Source organism: Pituophis catenifer, unplaced genomic scaffold (assembly GCF_029215685.1).
Source record: "Pituophis catenifer annectens isolate HBS135680 unplaced genomic scaffold, rPitCat1.0.hap2 SCAF_3, whole genome shotgun sequence".
In the NCBI taxonomy this organism is placed as follows: domain Eukaryota; kingdom Metazoa; phylum Chordata; class Lepidosauria; order Squamata; family Colubridae; genus Pituophis; species Pituophis catenifer.
The window spans coordinates 208,496,449-208,512,453 of NW_027256883.1; the positions used below are offsets into that span (position 1 = coordinate 208,496,449).

At 42.7% G+C, this 16,005-nt stretch overlaps 1 protein-coding gene across 3 annotated transcripts in view; it reads left to right on the forward strand.

The window, feature by feature from the left end:
• Positions 1–13,926, forward strand: part of ARFGAP1 (ARF GTPase activating protein 1) — a 46,635-nt gene extending 32,709 nt beyond the window's left edge. For 2 of the 3 annotated variants that reach the window (XM_070940133.1, XM_070940134.1), the window contains exons 10-13: positions 4,410–4,466; positions 7,212–7,271; positions 9,666–9,742; positions 12,042–13,926. In XM_070940133.1, coding sequence (XP_070796234.1) covers positions 4,410–4,466; positions 7,212–7,271; positions 9,666–9,742; positions 12,042–12,402 — 555 coding nt within the window. In that variant the 3' untranslated portion in view covers positions 12,403–13,926. The remainder of the gene's footprint in view (positions 1–4,409; positions 4,467–7,211; positions 7,272–9,665; positions 9,743–12,041) is intronic. The other variant, XM_070940135.1, reaches the window with a different exon arrangement.
• The last annotated feature ends 2,079 nt before the right edge of the window (positions 13,927–16,005 follow it).

The window sequence follows — 16,005 nt, forward strand, 5'->3', positions numbered from 1 at the left end:
CCCGTGCGGCTGCATTCTGCACCAGCTGAAGTCTCCGAGTGGTCTTCAAGGGCAGCCCCATGTAGAGGGCATTGCAGTAGTCAATACGGGAGGTGACAAGCGCATATATCCTAAATGACAAAAACCAGTTTGTCAAATTAGCAAGCTGAGTTGTTGCTTTCACTTCGGCGGTGACATGTATGTGGCAAGTCAGCTTGGCACGTTAGATGAACAAATTTGCCACTTCGGTTAGCCAGGCACTAGTACGTAGGACAAAATATATACATACATATATATATATGTATCTTGCTTTCTTGCCTAGGATAAACTGAGTGCTTTTAGATCTTTTGCTAAAAGTTGATTCTTCTACTTCCTCTGCTGCCATTCTTGTGCTGCCCGGCTGTGTAAAGTTTTGGGGCCAGAGACAGCAGGCAGAGCCGGTAAAGCCCTACCTTCCTCATGCATGGGTGCTTTGTAACTGTGCTGAGTTTGTACATTCTTGCTGCTAGCTGTGTTTTTCCCCACTTTCCTCTTTTCTCCTCCCCCAAACACACCCTGGGCAAAGCCACCGCCATCTTTTTGTCCCAACGGCATCGTCTCCATTTTTCTGTACCGTCAGCTTGCTTCAAATCGGCTGCCTTTTGCCGGAGTCTTAAATATACATAGATTTATATATATATTTAAACCCAACAGTGTTTTTGTTCACGTTGAAAACCCGGAATTCATTTGTCATGCGAGTGGGATCACAAGTGAATTGCAGCCAGGTTTATTGAAGCTTCTGATTTGGGCTCGGTGAGGAATATTTCTCTCTCCTTAGTGGGAGAGAAAAGGTGGCAGGAGCTGTTCTGACCTAGGCTTCCCCAACAGCACGAAACCGAGTCCTCGTCCCGATAAACCCCTTTTATTTAATTTACAGTGAATTCCTCTCCAGCAAAGTCTTTCCTCTCCCACAGTCTTTCAAGATAGTTCACAATTACCGACCGTTATCAGGCTTGGAGAATGGCCAGGCCGATATCTTTCAGACACCGCAATAATTGGCAAGAATGCAGAAATGAACTAATTGTCTCCTGCGAACTCCATTCCCCTTTTCGCTCCTCTTTTATTCCCTCCGGGAGGGGCCATTCATCATCCACCTGTGGCCTTACTCCCTAGTTGACCCTTGTTCTTTAGCTTTTCCCTTCGTCTGGCAACTGCGCATGTGCACACTGGGAACAGGCTCCAGCTGTTCGTCTGCCTCACTGATGTCTGACTCCAAAGGCAGCTGATAACTGGCCCCATCTCTGCCTCCGACACAGAGCCCTCATCAGAGCCTTTCCCAGACTCCAGGACTGGCCCATGTTCCTCCCCAACTTCCTCACTGTCCGAATCTGGTAGCAGATCCGCTGGCTGCTGGCAAGCCACAACAGGAGCCAGAAGTCAAACTTCTGCTGGACTTCAGGGTGCCTTCTCTTTTGTAGATCAGGGATTGCAACATTTAACATTTCTCAGACAAGAAATTCGTATTTTATCAGCGGTGGGCATGTTTGCCCTAATTAAGGACACTGATTAAGGTGGGTATACAGGTAGCCCTCAACATACGATCACACTCGTGCCCAACATTTCTGACCATTCATAGCTACAACAGCATTGAAAAAAGGGGCTTGCAGTCCGTCCTCGCACTTACAACCTTCGCAGCATCCCTATGGTCATGTGATCAAAATTCAGGTAGTTGACAACTGGCATGTATGTATGACAGTTCCAGCATCCTAGGGTCACATGATTGCCACTTGCAACCTTCCCACCAATTTCATCATCACCTTCTTTTAACAACCCCATAATTCCTTGTGGGGTGGAGTCTGGGCAACTGAATGGAGCTAGCAGAGTGTTTTAATGGCCAGATGCCCTTCCCGTCGCCAATGCGGAGTTTTGTTTGGCAGATATATTCTCATTGTGCCGAGAGAGAAATATCTGCCTCTACCTAGGATCGAACTCATAGCCTCCTGATTGTGAGGCGAGAGCTCCACCTCTAGGCCACTGCACCATTCAAATCTTACCGCCAGTTTCCGACAAGCATAATCATTGAGGGAAGCTGGATTTGCTTAACAACCATGTGATCCACTTAATGGAATGATTTTCTCAACAACTATGGCAGGAATCATAAAATCAGACACAACTTTCTTAACAGCCACTTTGCTTAATAACCGAAATTATGGTCCCAATTATGGTCGTAGGTCAAGAACTGCTGATATCTTTTAGAAAATCAAGATGCAAGTTTTTTTTCTCTTTACAACTTCGGTTAATAATCTTCCTTTCACCAAGGACTCAATACAGATGGTCCTCGACTTGCAACCACAATTGGGCCCAAAATCTCTGTTGCTTAGGAACAGACGTATTGCTAAGCCCCACTTTAAAACTTTTCTTGCCAGAATTGTTAAGGGAATCACTGCAGTTGGTAAATGAGTAACCCGGTTGTTAAGTGAATCTGGCTTCCCCATTGACTTTGCTTGTCAGAAGGTCGCAAAATGGGGATCACATGACTAAGAGACACTGCAACTGTCATAAACGTGAATTAGTTTGCAAAGCATCTTCGTTTTGATCATGTGACCATGGGGATGCTGTAAGGATTGTAAGTGTGAAAAATGGCCATAAGTCACTTTTTTTCAGTGACGTCATAATGAATAGAATAGAATAGAGTAGAGTAGAATAGAATAGAATAGAATAGAATAGAATAGAATAGAATAGAATAGAATAGAATAGAATAGAATAGAATAGAATAGAATAGAATTTTTTATTGGCCAAGTGTGATTGGACACATAAGGAATTTCTCTTGGTGCATATGCTCTCAGTATACATAAAAGAAAAGATACGTTCATCAAGAATCATAAGGTACAACACTTAATGATAGTCATAAGGTACAAATAAGCAATCAGGAAACAATATCAATATAAATCGTAAGGATACAAGCAACAAAGTTACAGTCATGCAGTAATAAGTGGAAGTGATGGGAATGATGAGACGATTAATAGTAGTAACTTTGCACAGTCACAAAATGAACTGTTGTAAGTCAAGGACTACCTGTATTTACGATGGTTGAAGCATCCTGGGGGTCGTGTGATGACCATTTGCGACCTTCCCAGCCAGCTTCAGAGAAGCAAAATAAGTGGGGGAAAGCAGGAGATGCTTAATGACCGCAGGGTTAACTGTTCTGACCCAGCCTTAGTAGAAGCAAGAAACAGACTCCTTGTCACGAAAACCCGCTCTTTATTTACCTCTTGTGAATTCATGGCATTCACCCACCGAAAAGTCCAGGCAAGAGCCCTTCAAGGAGTTAACTGCAGTAACAGACCTTATCGGTCCCTTGCGATAATTGCCAGGCCGTGAGCTCCCATCCCAAAGATTGCAAATTAAGTTCTGGCAAGCAGGCTTTGAGGCACGAAACACCATGTGCAAAATCTCCAGAAATACGAACGGTTGTCGCCTACGACCACCGCTCCCTTTTCCTTCTATTTCTTCCCCATCCAGGGAGGGGCCATGCAGCATCCACGTGTGCTTTGCTTCCTGAGTCGACTCCTTGTCCTCCGTTGCTCACCTCTCCTAACTGCTCTGTGCATACGTGCATCTGGAACAGGCCCCAGCTGTTCTTCCTCCTCCTCCCTCATCTCAAGCCTCCAAAGGCAGCTGCCTCTCCGGTGGCTGGGAAATGTCGGACAGCCCTGGCTCTATCTCTGCGTCTGACGCAGAGCCTCCATCAGAGCCTTCCCCAGACTCCAGCACCTGGCTCAAGTTCCTCCCCAACCTCCTCATCATCTGAGTCTGCTGCCAGCTCTGCTGGCGGACCATAACATTAACTTAAATGAGTGATTCACTTAACCTCGCTTTCTATAACGGAAATTCTGATTCCAGTTATGGTTGTAGGTCGAGGACTACCCTGTATCTTCTAGAAAATCAAGGTGCAAGTAACTCCATTTTCCCGCCTCCTCAGTTTACAATTTCAGTTAATAATCTTCCCTTTCATTCGCCAGGGACTCAGTAATCCTCTTTTCAATTGTAGTTGATTCAGAATAAGACTCCTGAATATACAGATAGTCCTTGATTTACAACCGGTCCCTTAGTGTGGACGTCTCGTTTAATGGCCAGGCTCCATTACGGTTGTAAGTCAAGGACTATCTGTATGTCTACCCTTTGACCTCACTTGAAAGCCCCAACCCAAGGATAAGTAACCACAGCTCTCTTGTCTTGTGTATTTCAGTGTCGTGTCCCTTTGTGTTCTCGTGTCTTGTGCTTCAGGCTGACTCTGTTGCTTTGTCTTGGACAATGCTTAGGACTTGGTCTTCTTTTTAATATGAATCTCTACGGGATATTTTGTGCAGTGGTGTGTGTCAGGTGTGACCTGCGGGGAAAGAAAAAACAACAAGTGTTAACTGATTTTTGTTCTGTTTGCTTTTAACTAGGCTTCAGAGTTAGGTCAGAGTTTAAGTGAAAATGTTCTCAAACCTGCACAGGAAAAGGTAACTTTGGAACTAAGTACATGACTCATGCCTTTTAAAATGCAACTTTCCTTCTGAACCTAGGAAGCTTACGCAGTATGAATTACGTGTATTTGTAACCTCCGTGTAAACCTACGATCCCAAATCTTGTCACTTTATAGATCCTGTCCAAACCTTCCCGGGTTAAATTACAAGATATCTACCAATAGAAGAGAATATTTTAGCTCAGGGTTGAACTGTGGGGGTCCTTGTTGCTCTTTTGAGTTTGGTTGTTGTTTTCTTGCAGACATTTCATTACCCAGCTAGGTAACATCATCAGTGCCAAAAGGAGTGGGGTTTGCTTTCTGCTTAAATACAAGCCGCTTGCCCTGTCAGTGTTGGTGGGACTTCCTTCTAGCGCTGATGATGTTAACCTAGATGAGTAATGAAATGTCTGCAAGAGAACAACCAAGCTTAGAGAGCACCCCAGTAAATTTATAGCCAACATTCTGACTTGCTGGTTCAGGTCAGTGTGCCATGTTGCTTTTCCCATTCGTCTTTCCCTCCTGTTCAGCCCTTCTGTCTCAAATTCCTGATTCATTTATTGCACCAGGATGTCGATTTTCCTAGAAAGAAACTCAAGGTGGAATCCAGTCTCTCCTTTCCTTCTCCCTCCACAGCCCAAGTTTGACCAAGGTCCATCCAATGACATTTGGGTTAAACCAGCTTGTACCTTGGTTCGACTTTCCTAGTCACTCCTAATAGCTCCATCCAACCCTCTTTTGCCAATTGACATATGTCCCCATCAGCAAATGATGACCCTGTGCCCAAGTGAAACAAAGAATAACTTTACTTTTGTAGAACGATCATGGAGCATATCAGTGGTTCTGTATTTTTCAAGAGGCAGCTGGACTTAACTGGTTTTGCTCTTCTCATCCAAGAAGCGAAAGACCTTCAAGGAAAAACCAGAAAGTTGCCTCTTGAAAAAAGCACCTTTGGGACAACCATGAGCTGGAGGACTGAGAATCTCCATAGACAAGGATTCTGAAGTATGGATTAAAAGCAAATGGCAGTATGTTGTTTCTCTTAGGATACCGCTGGGTTGCATGACTATTACTGGAGAATGAATGTATGCAGGGAACTGCCGGTTTATCGCATCCCTTCGCGACCCTTCGAGTTGGAAGCTTATTTACTTGGTTGGAGGGCTCTGCAAATTTTCATGATAAAAGCATATTTGGATGACTGTACTCTTCCCCAAGGATTGGGTCCCCTTTCCGTATCCCTAAAAAAACCCCAAGAAGAATGTTCAGTCTTTGAATGGTCAGTGGGAAATAACTGAATATGACCGATGCCCTCTAGAAAGGCAGTATGTCTAAATTAGATACAGAATGAATCATCCCATTCAGTTTGTGTGTTTGAGGGTGAAATCTGGACATCAGGATACCAAAGAGAGTACAATGAACTTTGCATGCAAAGTTCTACATAGGGACACTCTTAAGAGGCACAACCTCCTGCTTTATATTGGTCTCAATTCTTTAATAAAGAGCTCTCTCTTTCCCTCTTTCTCTTTCTCTTTCTCTTTCTTGAGATACACACACACACACACACACACACACACACAGTGAGAGAGAGAGAGTCATCCATCCATCCCTCCCTCCCTCTCCCTCTCTCCCCCTCCCTCTCTCCCTCCCTCTTTCTCAATACACACATCCATCCATCCATCCATCCATCTCTCTCTCTCTCAGTATTTATATCTAGATATCCATCTATCCATCTCTCTCTCTCGATGTATGTATGTATGTATGTATGTATGTATGTATGTATGTATATATATGTATGTATGTATGTATTTCTCTTTAGCCAGGTTCTTCCCATGTAAACCAAGATTTTTATGCAGCCCTAGTTCAGTGAAATCACAATCCACTAGTTTCTAGGCTTTTTTCAGGCAGGCAGCAAGCAAGCACCCTGCTGCCCATTGGGAGACAAATGGGTGCATGCTTGCTGGCTGCCTGAAAAAAGCCTAGAAACTAGTGGATTGTGATTTCACTGAACTAGGGGTGCATAATATCTTGGTTTACGTAGGTAGAACCTGGCTAAAGAGACATACACATAAAACCTATGAAAAAGAAAGAAAAACATATACATACATACATACATACATACATACATACATACATACATACATAGCCGAGGTGGCGCAGTGGTTAGAGTGCAGTACTGCAGGCTACTTCAACTGACTGCTAGTTGCAGTTCGGCAGTTCAAATCTCACCAGGCTCAAGGTTGACTCAGCCTTCCATCCTTCCAAGGTGGGTAAAATGAGGACCCAGATTGTTGGGGGCAATAGGCTGACTCTGAAAACCCTTAGAGAGTGCTGTAAAAGTACTGTGAAGCGGTATATAAGTCTAAATGCTATTGCTATATATACATATCCATCCATCCATCCATCCATCCATCCATCCATCCATCCATCCATCTCTCTATCTATCTATCTATCTATCTATCTATCTATCTATCTATCTATCTATCTATCTATCTATCTATCTAATATAGTAAATGCCTCCGGATACTTTTAGTGGGTTGGACCCCAAACCTTGGCATTCTCCTGGCAGTATGGTGAAGAGTCGTCCTTTAGACTGGGCAGTGGTAGTTTTTTTTTTTTTTTTCCCCCCCTCTCTCCCAACCCGGCTTCATTGCGTGAGAAACCCTTTCTTTGACGTTTGCGTGATGAGCGTTTCTCGCAGGCTGCCTTGATCTACCTCTAACTCTGGACCACTTGATTCACGTAGGTGAAAGATGGAAAAATTTTGGACGACGTTTCCCAGGGAGTCTCGCATTTTGCTTCCAAGGTATGGAGCGGCCTGCCTGGCAATCAGGAGGCCCTGCGTTAAGCCAGTTTCCATATTCCGGTTTGGCACACGGAGCTCCAGCGCGAGGACGGCTTCTCTGGCGGCAAGGCAGCTTTTCTAGGCAGCTCTCTCTGTGGTCCCCCCCGCTATCCCCCCAATCACTGGAGTCCCAGTTCATCTCTTATGTCTAACTCCAAAGTCACATCTGTTTTACATGGCAAATAAACCTGAAAGTTCCTTTAATGTAGCAATAGCTACTGGGACTGTCATGTTTCACTCAGTCGTAAAAGATTATGAAAAAATAGGTGTTGAGACATGTCCAGACTTCTATCACTATTTAATATTACAGGTAGTCCTCGACTTACGACCACAATTTATTTTATTTTATTTTTATTTTATTAGATTTATATACCTCCCTACTCCCGAAGGGCTCAGGGCGGTGAACAGCCAAAAAGATAAAACACACAGATTATAAAATTTAAAACAGTGTAAAAACGTATTAAACAATTTGGCCCAAGACGAATTAAAAAACATCCCCCAAATTGAGCCCCCAAAACTTGTTAAGTGAGTTTTGCCTCATTTTACGACCTTTCTTGCCTCAGTTGTTAAGCGAATCACTGTGGTGGATAAGTTAGTCACCTGGTTGTTAAGTGAATCCGGCATCCCCATCGACTTCGCTTGTCAGAAGGTCGCTAAAGGGGATCACGTGACCCTGGGATACAGCAGGAAGTCATAAATACGAAGCAGTTGCCAAGCGCCTGCATTTTGATCACATGATCCTGGGGATGCTACAAAGGCCATAACTGTGAAAAACTGTCAGGTCACTTTTTTTCAGTGCTGTTGTAACTTTGAACAGTCGCTAAGCAAACTGTTGTAACTTGAGGACTACCTGTAAATCAGATTTGGGCCTTCTATCAAGTGACTCTCCAAGCGAGTGTTTCATAAAAATAATTAAAAAGTCGGCCTCCATGCCACTGATGTGAGAATCAAAACAATTTTTTCTCCTGTCTCCTAAAATAGTCTGGATTACTATCTTTATTGCCTCTTAATAAAGGCCATACTGAAAAAAAAACTATAGAGCAGAACAATTGAGGAGCTGTATTGCAAAGGAATATGGAAACGGCTTAATATGAGCACAAATCCTTTTAAAACGCTAATTGTGTCTTCTCCCTCTCCTCCTGTTTCTTGCTGCCATTTTCAATAAAACTGGTAAGTGCTAATATCTCCTTAGTTTTAAATATGTTTTAGCCAAATGGTTGTAGGTTTAAATGTGTATATATATTTTTTCAAAAGCAGCCTGATCATTTGATCAGGTTTCTTTGTCGGGGGGAGGGAAGGGGAAGGAAAGGAAAGGAAGAAGAAAAGCAAGGGAAGGACATAAAGAAGAAAGAAAAATTAGGGAAAGGAAAGGGAGGAGGGGAGGGGAGGGGAGGGGAGAGCCTTGTCTATTTTATTAAATGTATTTGCATGCATATAAAGGTTTGCTTTAGAGGGACGTGGTGGCTCAGTGGCTAAGATGCTGAGCTTGTCGATCAAAAGGTCGGCAGTTCAGCGGTTCAAATCCCTAGTGCCGCCTAACGGGGTGAGCTGGGTGTCCCAGCTTCTGCTAGCAGTTCGAAAGCACGTAAAAAATGCAAGTAGAAAAATAGGGACCACCTTTGGTGGGAAGGTAACAGCGTTCTGTGCACCTTTGGCATTTAGTCATGCCGGCCACATGACCACGGAGACGTCTTCAGACAGCGCTGGCTCTTCGGCTTTGAAACGGAGATAAGAACCGCCCCCTAGAGTCAGGAACAACTAGCACATATGTGCAAGGGGAACCTTTACCTTTACCTCAAAGGTTTGCTAACTCCATAGAAATATGGTCCACTCCTTTTCTTGAGGAGTGGCTTTGGGATAACCTAAGAGAGTAGTTCAGTGAGGCAAACCAACTCCTCCTATATATATGTTTAAATTATATGTTGAAACCTAGAACAAAAATGCAAACAGAGCATAATAGTTGTTGTTGTTTTAATCATTACAGCCACAACATGGGCTTGCTCCTATTGTTTTAGTTTGTGTTGGTGAAGAAGTGAATCAGCCTTCTGTTTTGTGAAAATCATGGGGATTGGTGGTTAAGTCTCGAGGACTCCCTTTGCAGGCAGTTTGCTGGGGGACTTAGTTGGGAAATTGGTCGGCCGCTAGGAGAACAGGCTGCTGAACTACATGGACCAGCAGGTTAATCCAGCAGGGCACAGTTTATATTCTTGTGTAAGGATATAGCTGCTTGCCAAATCCCATTTTGTTTTCTTGCCTTCAAAGACAGATAAAGGAAAGGGTTGTTATCTGTGCACCATTGTTCTTTCTCTTTGTAATTTTTCTCTTTGCCTTATTATCTTTTCCTCCACCCCACAGGTCCAGGGAGTAAGTACTAAAAGCTGGCGAGATATGACCACTTTTTTTTCTGGAAAACCAGATGGGTCCTCTGAAAGGTATGGTGGATGTGTCTGCTCAGGTTTTGTACTAGATACAGAACTCTCTGACATATTACTTGTAAATAAGGTCTCGGCGATCTCAAAAAGAATATGTTCTCTCATGCACCTAGGTCAGTGTTTCTGGCCACTTGAAGATCGGTGGACTTCAACTCCCAGAATTCCCCAGCCATCTTGGTTTTAAAAATAAATTTTTAGTGCTTTGAACTCAACTCCTGTTCTTGGTTACTTGTGCCTGATGTAGGAGATAACCAGGCTGAGCCCGAGGGAGAGGTCAAACATGTCATGAGTCTATGTGGACCTGCAGTCGATCTAAGTCCAGTTTACCTTGAATGCCTTCTTATCTCCTGCTCATTTCCCTTGACTTCTAGTTGGTCAGATTCTTGTAGAGAGCTTAAGTTTGCAGTAAGTCTTTATACCCATTTGATCTGCCTGATTTCCCTTGACACCTGGCACTAATCAAAAGTTTATTACGTGCAACCTGTACATAAGAATCTGATCTTATGAAACCAAATTGGTGCTAAGATAAGAGTCAATGGAATTCATGGGAGACTGGACTTGGGTTTCTGGTGGGAACATAGTGACACCAAACTAATGATGCGTTTGAAGCTGCCCTCGGGTTCTGACTGCTCGTCTCCTTCAATGTCACGGAAATTATTTCACTCTAATGTCATGATGCCCACTCCAGCTCCGTGAATGGGGAAAACGTCGCGAAACATCACATGACTGCAACGTGACGCAGCGAGTTTGACACCTGTGTTCTAGAGGATAAGGTTTCCAGCTAAGATACCATTAAAAACTGATTTAGGTACCATTAAAAACTGGTTCATTTCTTAATCAGATTTTGAAGCTGTGCAAACCCTGAGCCATGTTGGAGAGAGAACAATTTAGGGAGGAGGTTAGCAAATCTGATAACAACCTAAAATATCCTGGGATCACATTTTTATAAATATTACTTTTTTAAAAAATGCAGGGTTTTTTTTAAAAAACATCCAGATTACTTTCACAAGCTTTATCTCCAAATAGAGGTAGTCCTTGACTTAATTTTTTTCATTTAGTGACCACTCAGAGTTACAATACCACTGAAAAAAGTGACTGATCCTCGCACTTCTGACCATTACAGCAACCCCACGGTCATGTAATCAAAATTTGGGTAGTGGTTTGGCAAACAACACATATTTAAAATGGTTGCAATGTCCCAGCATAATTCAATCACTGTTTGTGGCCTTCCCAGCTGGCTTCCAATAAGCAAAGTCATGGAGTGAACTCGGATTCACTTAACAACATTTTTTAACTTAATAACCATGGCAAAAAAAAGGCTGTAACATAGGGTTTGAGTCACTGTCTTGATTACCAGAGTAAATTCTAGTCCTGGTTGTGATCGTAAAATCAAGAAATACCTGTACAGGTAGTCCTCGACTTACAACCATTTGTTTAGTGACTGTTCGAAGTTACAACGGCCCTGAAAAAAGTGAGTTAGGACCATTTTTCACACTTACGACCACTGCAGCATCCCCAGTGGTCACGGGATCAAAATTCAGAAGTTTGGCAACTGACTCATATTTATGACGCTTGCAACGTCCCGGGGTTATGTGATCCCCTTTTGCAACCTTTTCCTTCAAGCAAAGTCAGTGGAGAAGCCAGATTCACTTAACAACTGTTAAGTGATTCAGTTAGTGCATCTTAACTTCACTGCAGTGATTCACTTAGCAACTGTAGCAAGAAAGCTGGCAAAATGGGTCAAAACTCACTTAACGAATGTCTCACTTAACAAATGTCTCAACAACGTCAATTTTGAGCTCAATTGTAGTCAAGAACTACCTGTACCATTTCAGAGAAATGGCTGCCCAGTCTCTTCTTAAAAACTTCCAGCGTTGGAGCATTGAGAGAGTCTGGATAGCTCAACAGACAGAGCTCTGTAATTTAACACCAGCTTCCTGCAATTACTGTAAGTTCGAATCTCGCCAGGCTCAAGGTTGACTCAGCCTTCCATCCTTTCTAAGGTAGGTGAAATGAGGACCCAGTTTGAGGGGGCAATAAGCTGACTTTGTATAAATATACAAAAGGATGAAGGCTGTTGCTTAGCGCATTGTAAGCCGCCCTGAGTCTCCAGAGAAGGGCGGCATATAAATCAAATTTAAAAAAAAAATTCACAACTTTTGGAGGCAAATCGTTCCACCGATTAATTGTTCTCACTGTCAGGAAATTCCTCCTTAGTTCTAGGTTGCTTCTCTCCTGGATGACTTTCCATTGAACTAACCCTAAGTCCCTATTTTTCTCTCCTCTCCTTTTCCGAAAGGCCCCCGGATACAGAGAGCTACCAGAACAGTAAAAGCGACGGCTACCAGAACAACACCGCGGATCAGAGCTTTTGGGAGACCTTCGGCAATTCAGACCCACCCAAAACCCACAAGTCCCCAAGCAGCGATAGCTGGACGTACGTGGACAATTCGATGGAGAAGAAGAGCTCCGACAGCTGGGATGTTTGGGGGTCAGGTACCGTTTCCAACAACAAGAACAGTAATGGTGACAGCTGGGAAAACTGGGAGACCAACTGGGAGAACGCCGCCGGGGAGGGCAAAGCCAAAAAGACTGCCAAGAAGACCACTAAAGAAGCCACTTCAGCTCCTGAAGACGAATGGGACAATCACAACTGGTAGGACTCGTTCTCTCACCAGTATAGCGGAAGTCGGGGTGGGGGGAGGGGAAAATATCACACCTCTGATGGAAGAATCTCCCACATAACTGGACTAACCAACATCTTTCGACGGGAGCCTCTTTAAACCCCGCGCCTGCTGTTCCATTCTCTTTCCACTTCCTGTTTACAACCACCGTCGTATCAAAAAAACAAAACCACGTGAGTTTGCGGATTCTTGTAATTACCATACGAAGAGCCAAATCACCGTCACGGAAATGACCGTCGCGTCAGTTATATCCTCGCCGTGGGGTTTGCCCAGCTTCCTTAAAACCCGAGAATCTTCTGGAAGAAGCAACTCCATGCCAGCCTACCATCCCAGCACAACGTTCGCATGTGTCGTTCGGCATACTCGCACAACTTCTTTTGGGGGGGACTTCGGCTGATGTTTTGGAGGACTTCTGGGTAGTCTTGATACGTGGGGCGGGGTGGGTGGGTAGGGAGGGCTATTGTGACAGAGATGGGATGGCTTGCAATTGAGCCAAAATATATTATTTAAGATATTGTAGAAGAAATTGTAGATGGATCCAAGTTTATTTAAGGGTGTTTTTTTGTTTGTTTGTTTTTAAGGACGCTGTCCGCTTAATAACTTCAGTTACTTAGAAGGAAACAAACAGCATTTCTAAAAGCTTTTTTTTAAAAAAAAAAATCCCGTTCTTAGCTTTAGCTGCTTTCAACAGGTGTGTGTAAGATTCCTCATCCTTTCTTCTTTTTTCCCCCACACCCTTATACATTAAATTAAATCTCCTGTATTTTTTTTTCTCCATTTAAGGTTCCATACGTTCCTCAATTTTAGCATAATTGCTGGATACAAACAGTGATGGAAAAACAGACAGGATAGGTGACAATTTTTCAAAACGGGACACGCCAATGTCAAAAGCGAACATTTTTTTATAACCAAACAAATAATTTGGAACTTCGCTCTTATAAAATTTCGTTTATAAGATTCCACGTTAGATTTCCAGCTTACTCTTTCCCTTCCGCTCCCCCTGTGCCCGGAAGGAGACTACTGAAAAATAACCCGATTGCAATGTTTATCATTCTGAGCTATGCTGCATGAATTTGAGAAGAAGAAGAAGAAAAAAAATATCCAGTATCCTTTTCTACAAGGTCTGATGTCAATTCTGTTTTTGGTGCTTGTGATCAGTTAGATTGTTTTTTTTAAAAAAATAATCTATGTGTATTTAAATACTGCAGTATTAGACCACTAAGACGCAGGAAACACTGAATCGTGGTATAATTGGCTGGATGTCACAATGAGGCTTTTCAGGAACCAGGATGAAAATCTGGTGTCTTTATCTAAGAAAAACCTTTGGCTTGGCTAATGAACTGTGTGATTTCTGAGCGGCTGGATACTTGGAAGGTCCAGTTTCTCAGAATTTAGCTGAAATCGTCTGCTGTATATAAACTGTGTGTGTGTATATCAGGGCACATGGGTAAACACACGGAGATCATGAAGTATTAATAGTTTCCTACAATTTTTATGTAATGTTCAATATGTCAGTATCTTATCTTGTGAAGAAATATGAAGTACTTGATCTGATTGTGTGGTACTTTTTGCTGGTTTTTTTTTTTAATTGCTAGCAAAATTTCTCCTCTTCTCTGGTGATTTTTGCTTCTCCGGTCTCTGGTCCCAGTTTTCACTCCCTTTGGGCTTTCTAATCAGACTAAGGTGGTTAGGTTGTCTGTGCCTCTCTTTTCAAGAATATGCTTTCTTTTTTTCTGCCAAATTTCGGAGATTTTGTGACCTCAAAAACCGCACCTTACTTTTTTTTTCTTTTTTAAAAAAGTGTGTCTCAGCATAGAGTTGGCTATTTCTTTGGCTGATTTGTCCGTTTTTCCTAGCGGCATGTGAGTTTTTATTTTTCTTCATTTTCTATTCCCTGGATTTCTCTTAGAAACTTCATCGTGTATTTTGCGTGGGAGAGCGAGCATCGGTTTCTACCTTAATTTTGCTCATCTGCTCTTTTCACTCTATGTGCTGTTTAAAAATCATTGAGCTATGGAATTCAAGGACATACTTGAACTCTCTGTCTCTCTTAATGTATATTTTACCTCACAGAAGATTTCTTCATCTCCTTAAACCAGCATTTCTCAACCTTGGCAAGTTTAAGATGGGCATGGACTTCAACTCTCAGGAGAGCAGAGCTGGCTGGGGAATTCTGGGAGTTGAAGTCCACCCATCTTAAATTTGCCACGGTTGAGAAACATTGTCCTAAACTCCTTGCATAAAAACATATTTATTTTTAAAGCACCCAATTCTGGGTTATAGCCAGGGTGGATAAAAATCAATGATTTTTTTAAAAAAACCAAAAAAATCAGATTTTTTTGATTTAAATCGGATTTTTTTGATTTTTATCGAATTTATTTTAATAAAAAACTTTTGGGGTAAAAATCTTATCGTAAGATAGTTTTCTATTTAAGATACATAAATAGTTTATTCAGCATGAAATGGAGCTTAGTTATGTAGCATGAGGCTGTATATTCTGCAACACTGGGACTATCGGTGAGTCAACAGTGGGTCAAAGGAGTAGCAGAGATGACAGTTGCTCTTTCAAAATTATGATTTAAATCGAGTTGATTTAAATCAAGCCTTTTTACTAGTGATTTAAATCATGATTTAAATTGTGATTTAAATCAACTTGATTTAAATCAAATCCACCCTGGTTACACCTAGCAGTTTCTCAGTTCTGTAGCTTGCTGCCTCTATGGAAGAAAAGGCACCGCTCTTGATCTCATAAGAAATGCATCATAGGTTTCCAAGATAGTTCTTTTTCATAGCCACCTACCGTAGCAACACTTCGATCAACAAAATCTGTTTAAGAAATTGAGTTATAAATAGATAAACCAGAGATCAGAGTTATCAAATTTCAAATTTAATCGTACGGGATTTCCCAAGTTGCCTACATAACCAAGTGACATGTATTTGAACCTTTCTTTTTTATTTATTTATTTTGTGACATTATTGGAGGAGAGAAAAAAAAAAAACCTAGGGGTTTTTGCTACTATAATTCTATATAGCAGGTGTCAGCAACCTGTGGCTCCAGAGCCGCATGTGGCTCTTTGAGCCCTCTGCTGTGGCTCCCTGTGATCCCACCACTGGCTGGCCCCTCCCCTCCCAGTCATTCCTCGCCTGGCCTGAGGTAAGGGCGATGGTGGGGGATGGAGAAGCAGGCGAGGTAGAGAGAGAGAGATATAGAGAGAGGGGGAGAGAGGGGGGGGAGGGAGGGAGGGAGAGAGATGTCAAAAGGGTTTTGTGGTTCTCGGTGTTTTTTAACAACCAGTTCTCTGCCCTAATGACAAGCTGGGTAGGCGTGGCTAGGGGGTGGTCATGTGACTGGTGGAAATGAATGACATTGAGTTGGCCACGCCCACCCAGGTTTTGTGGCTCATTGTGTTTTCTGTGGGAAACAGGTCCAAATGGCTCTTTGAGTGTTTAAGGTTGCAGACCCCTGCTATGTAGTAAAGAGAGCAATTTAAGTAGGATCAGCTACCCTGGAGTTAAGAAATAGACGCTGCGGAGCCCTTCTGCATGGCTCGTGATTTATATCTTCAGTTTAGTACAGTA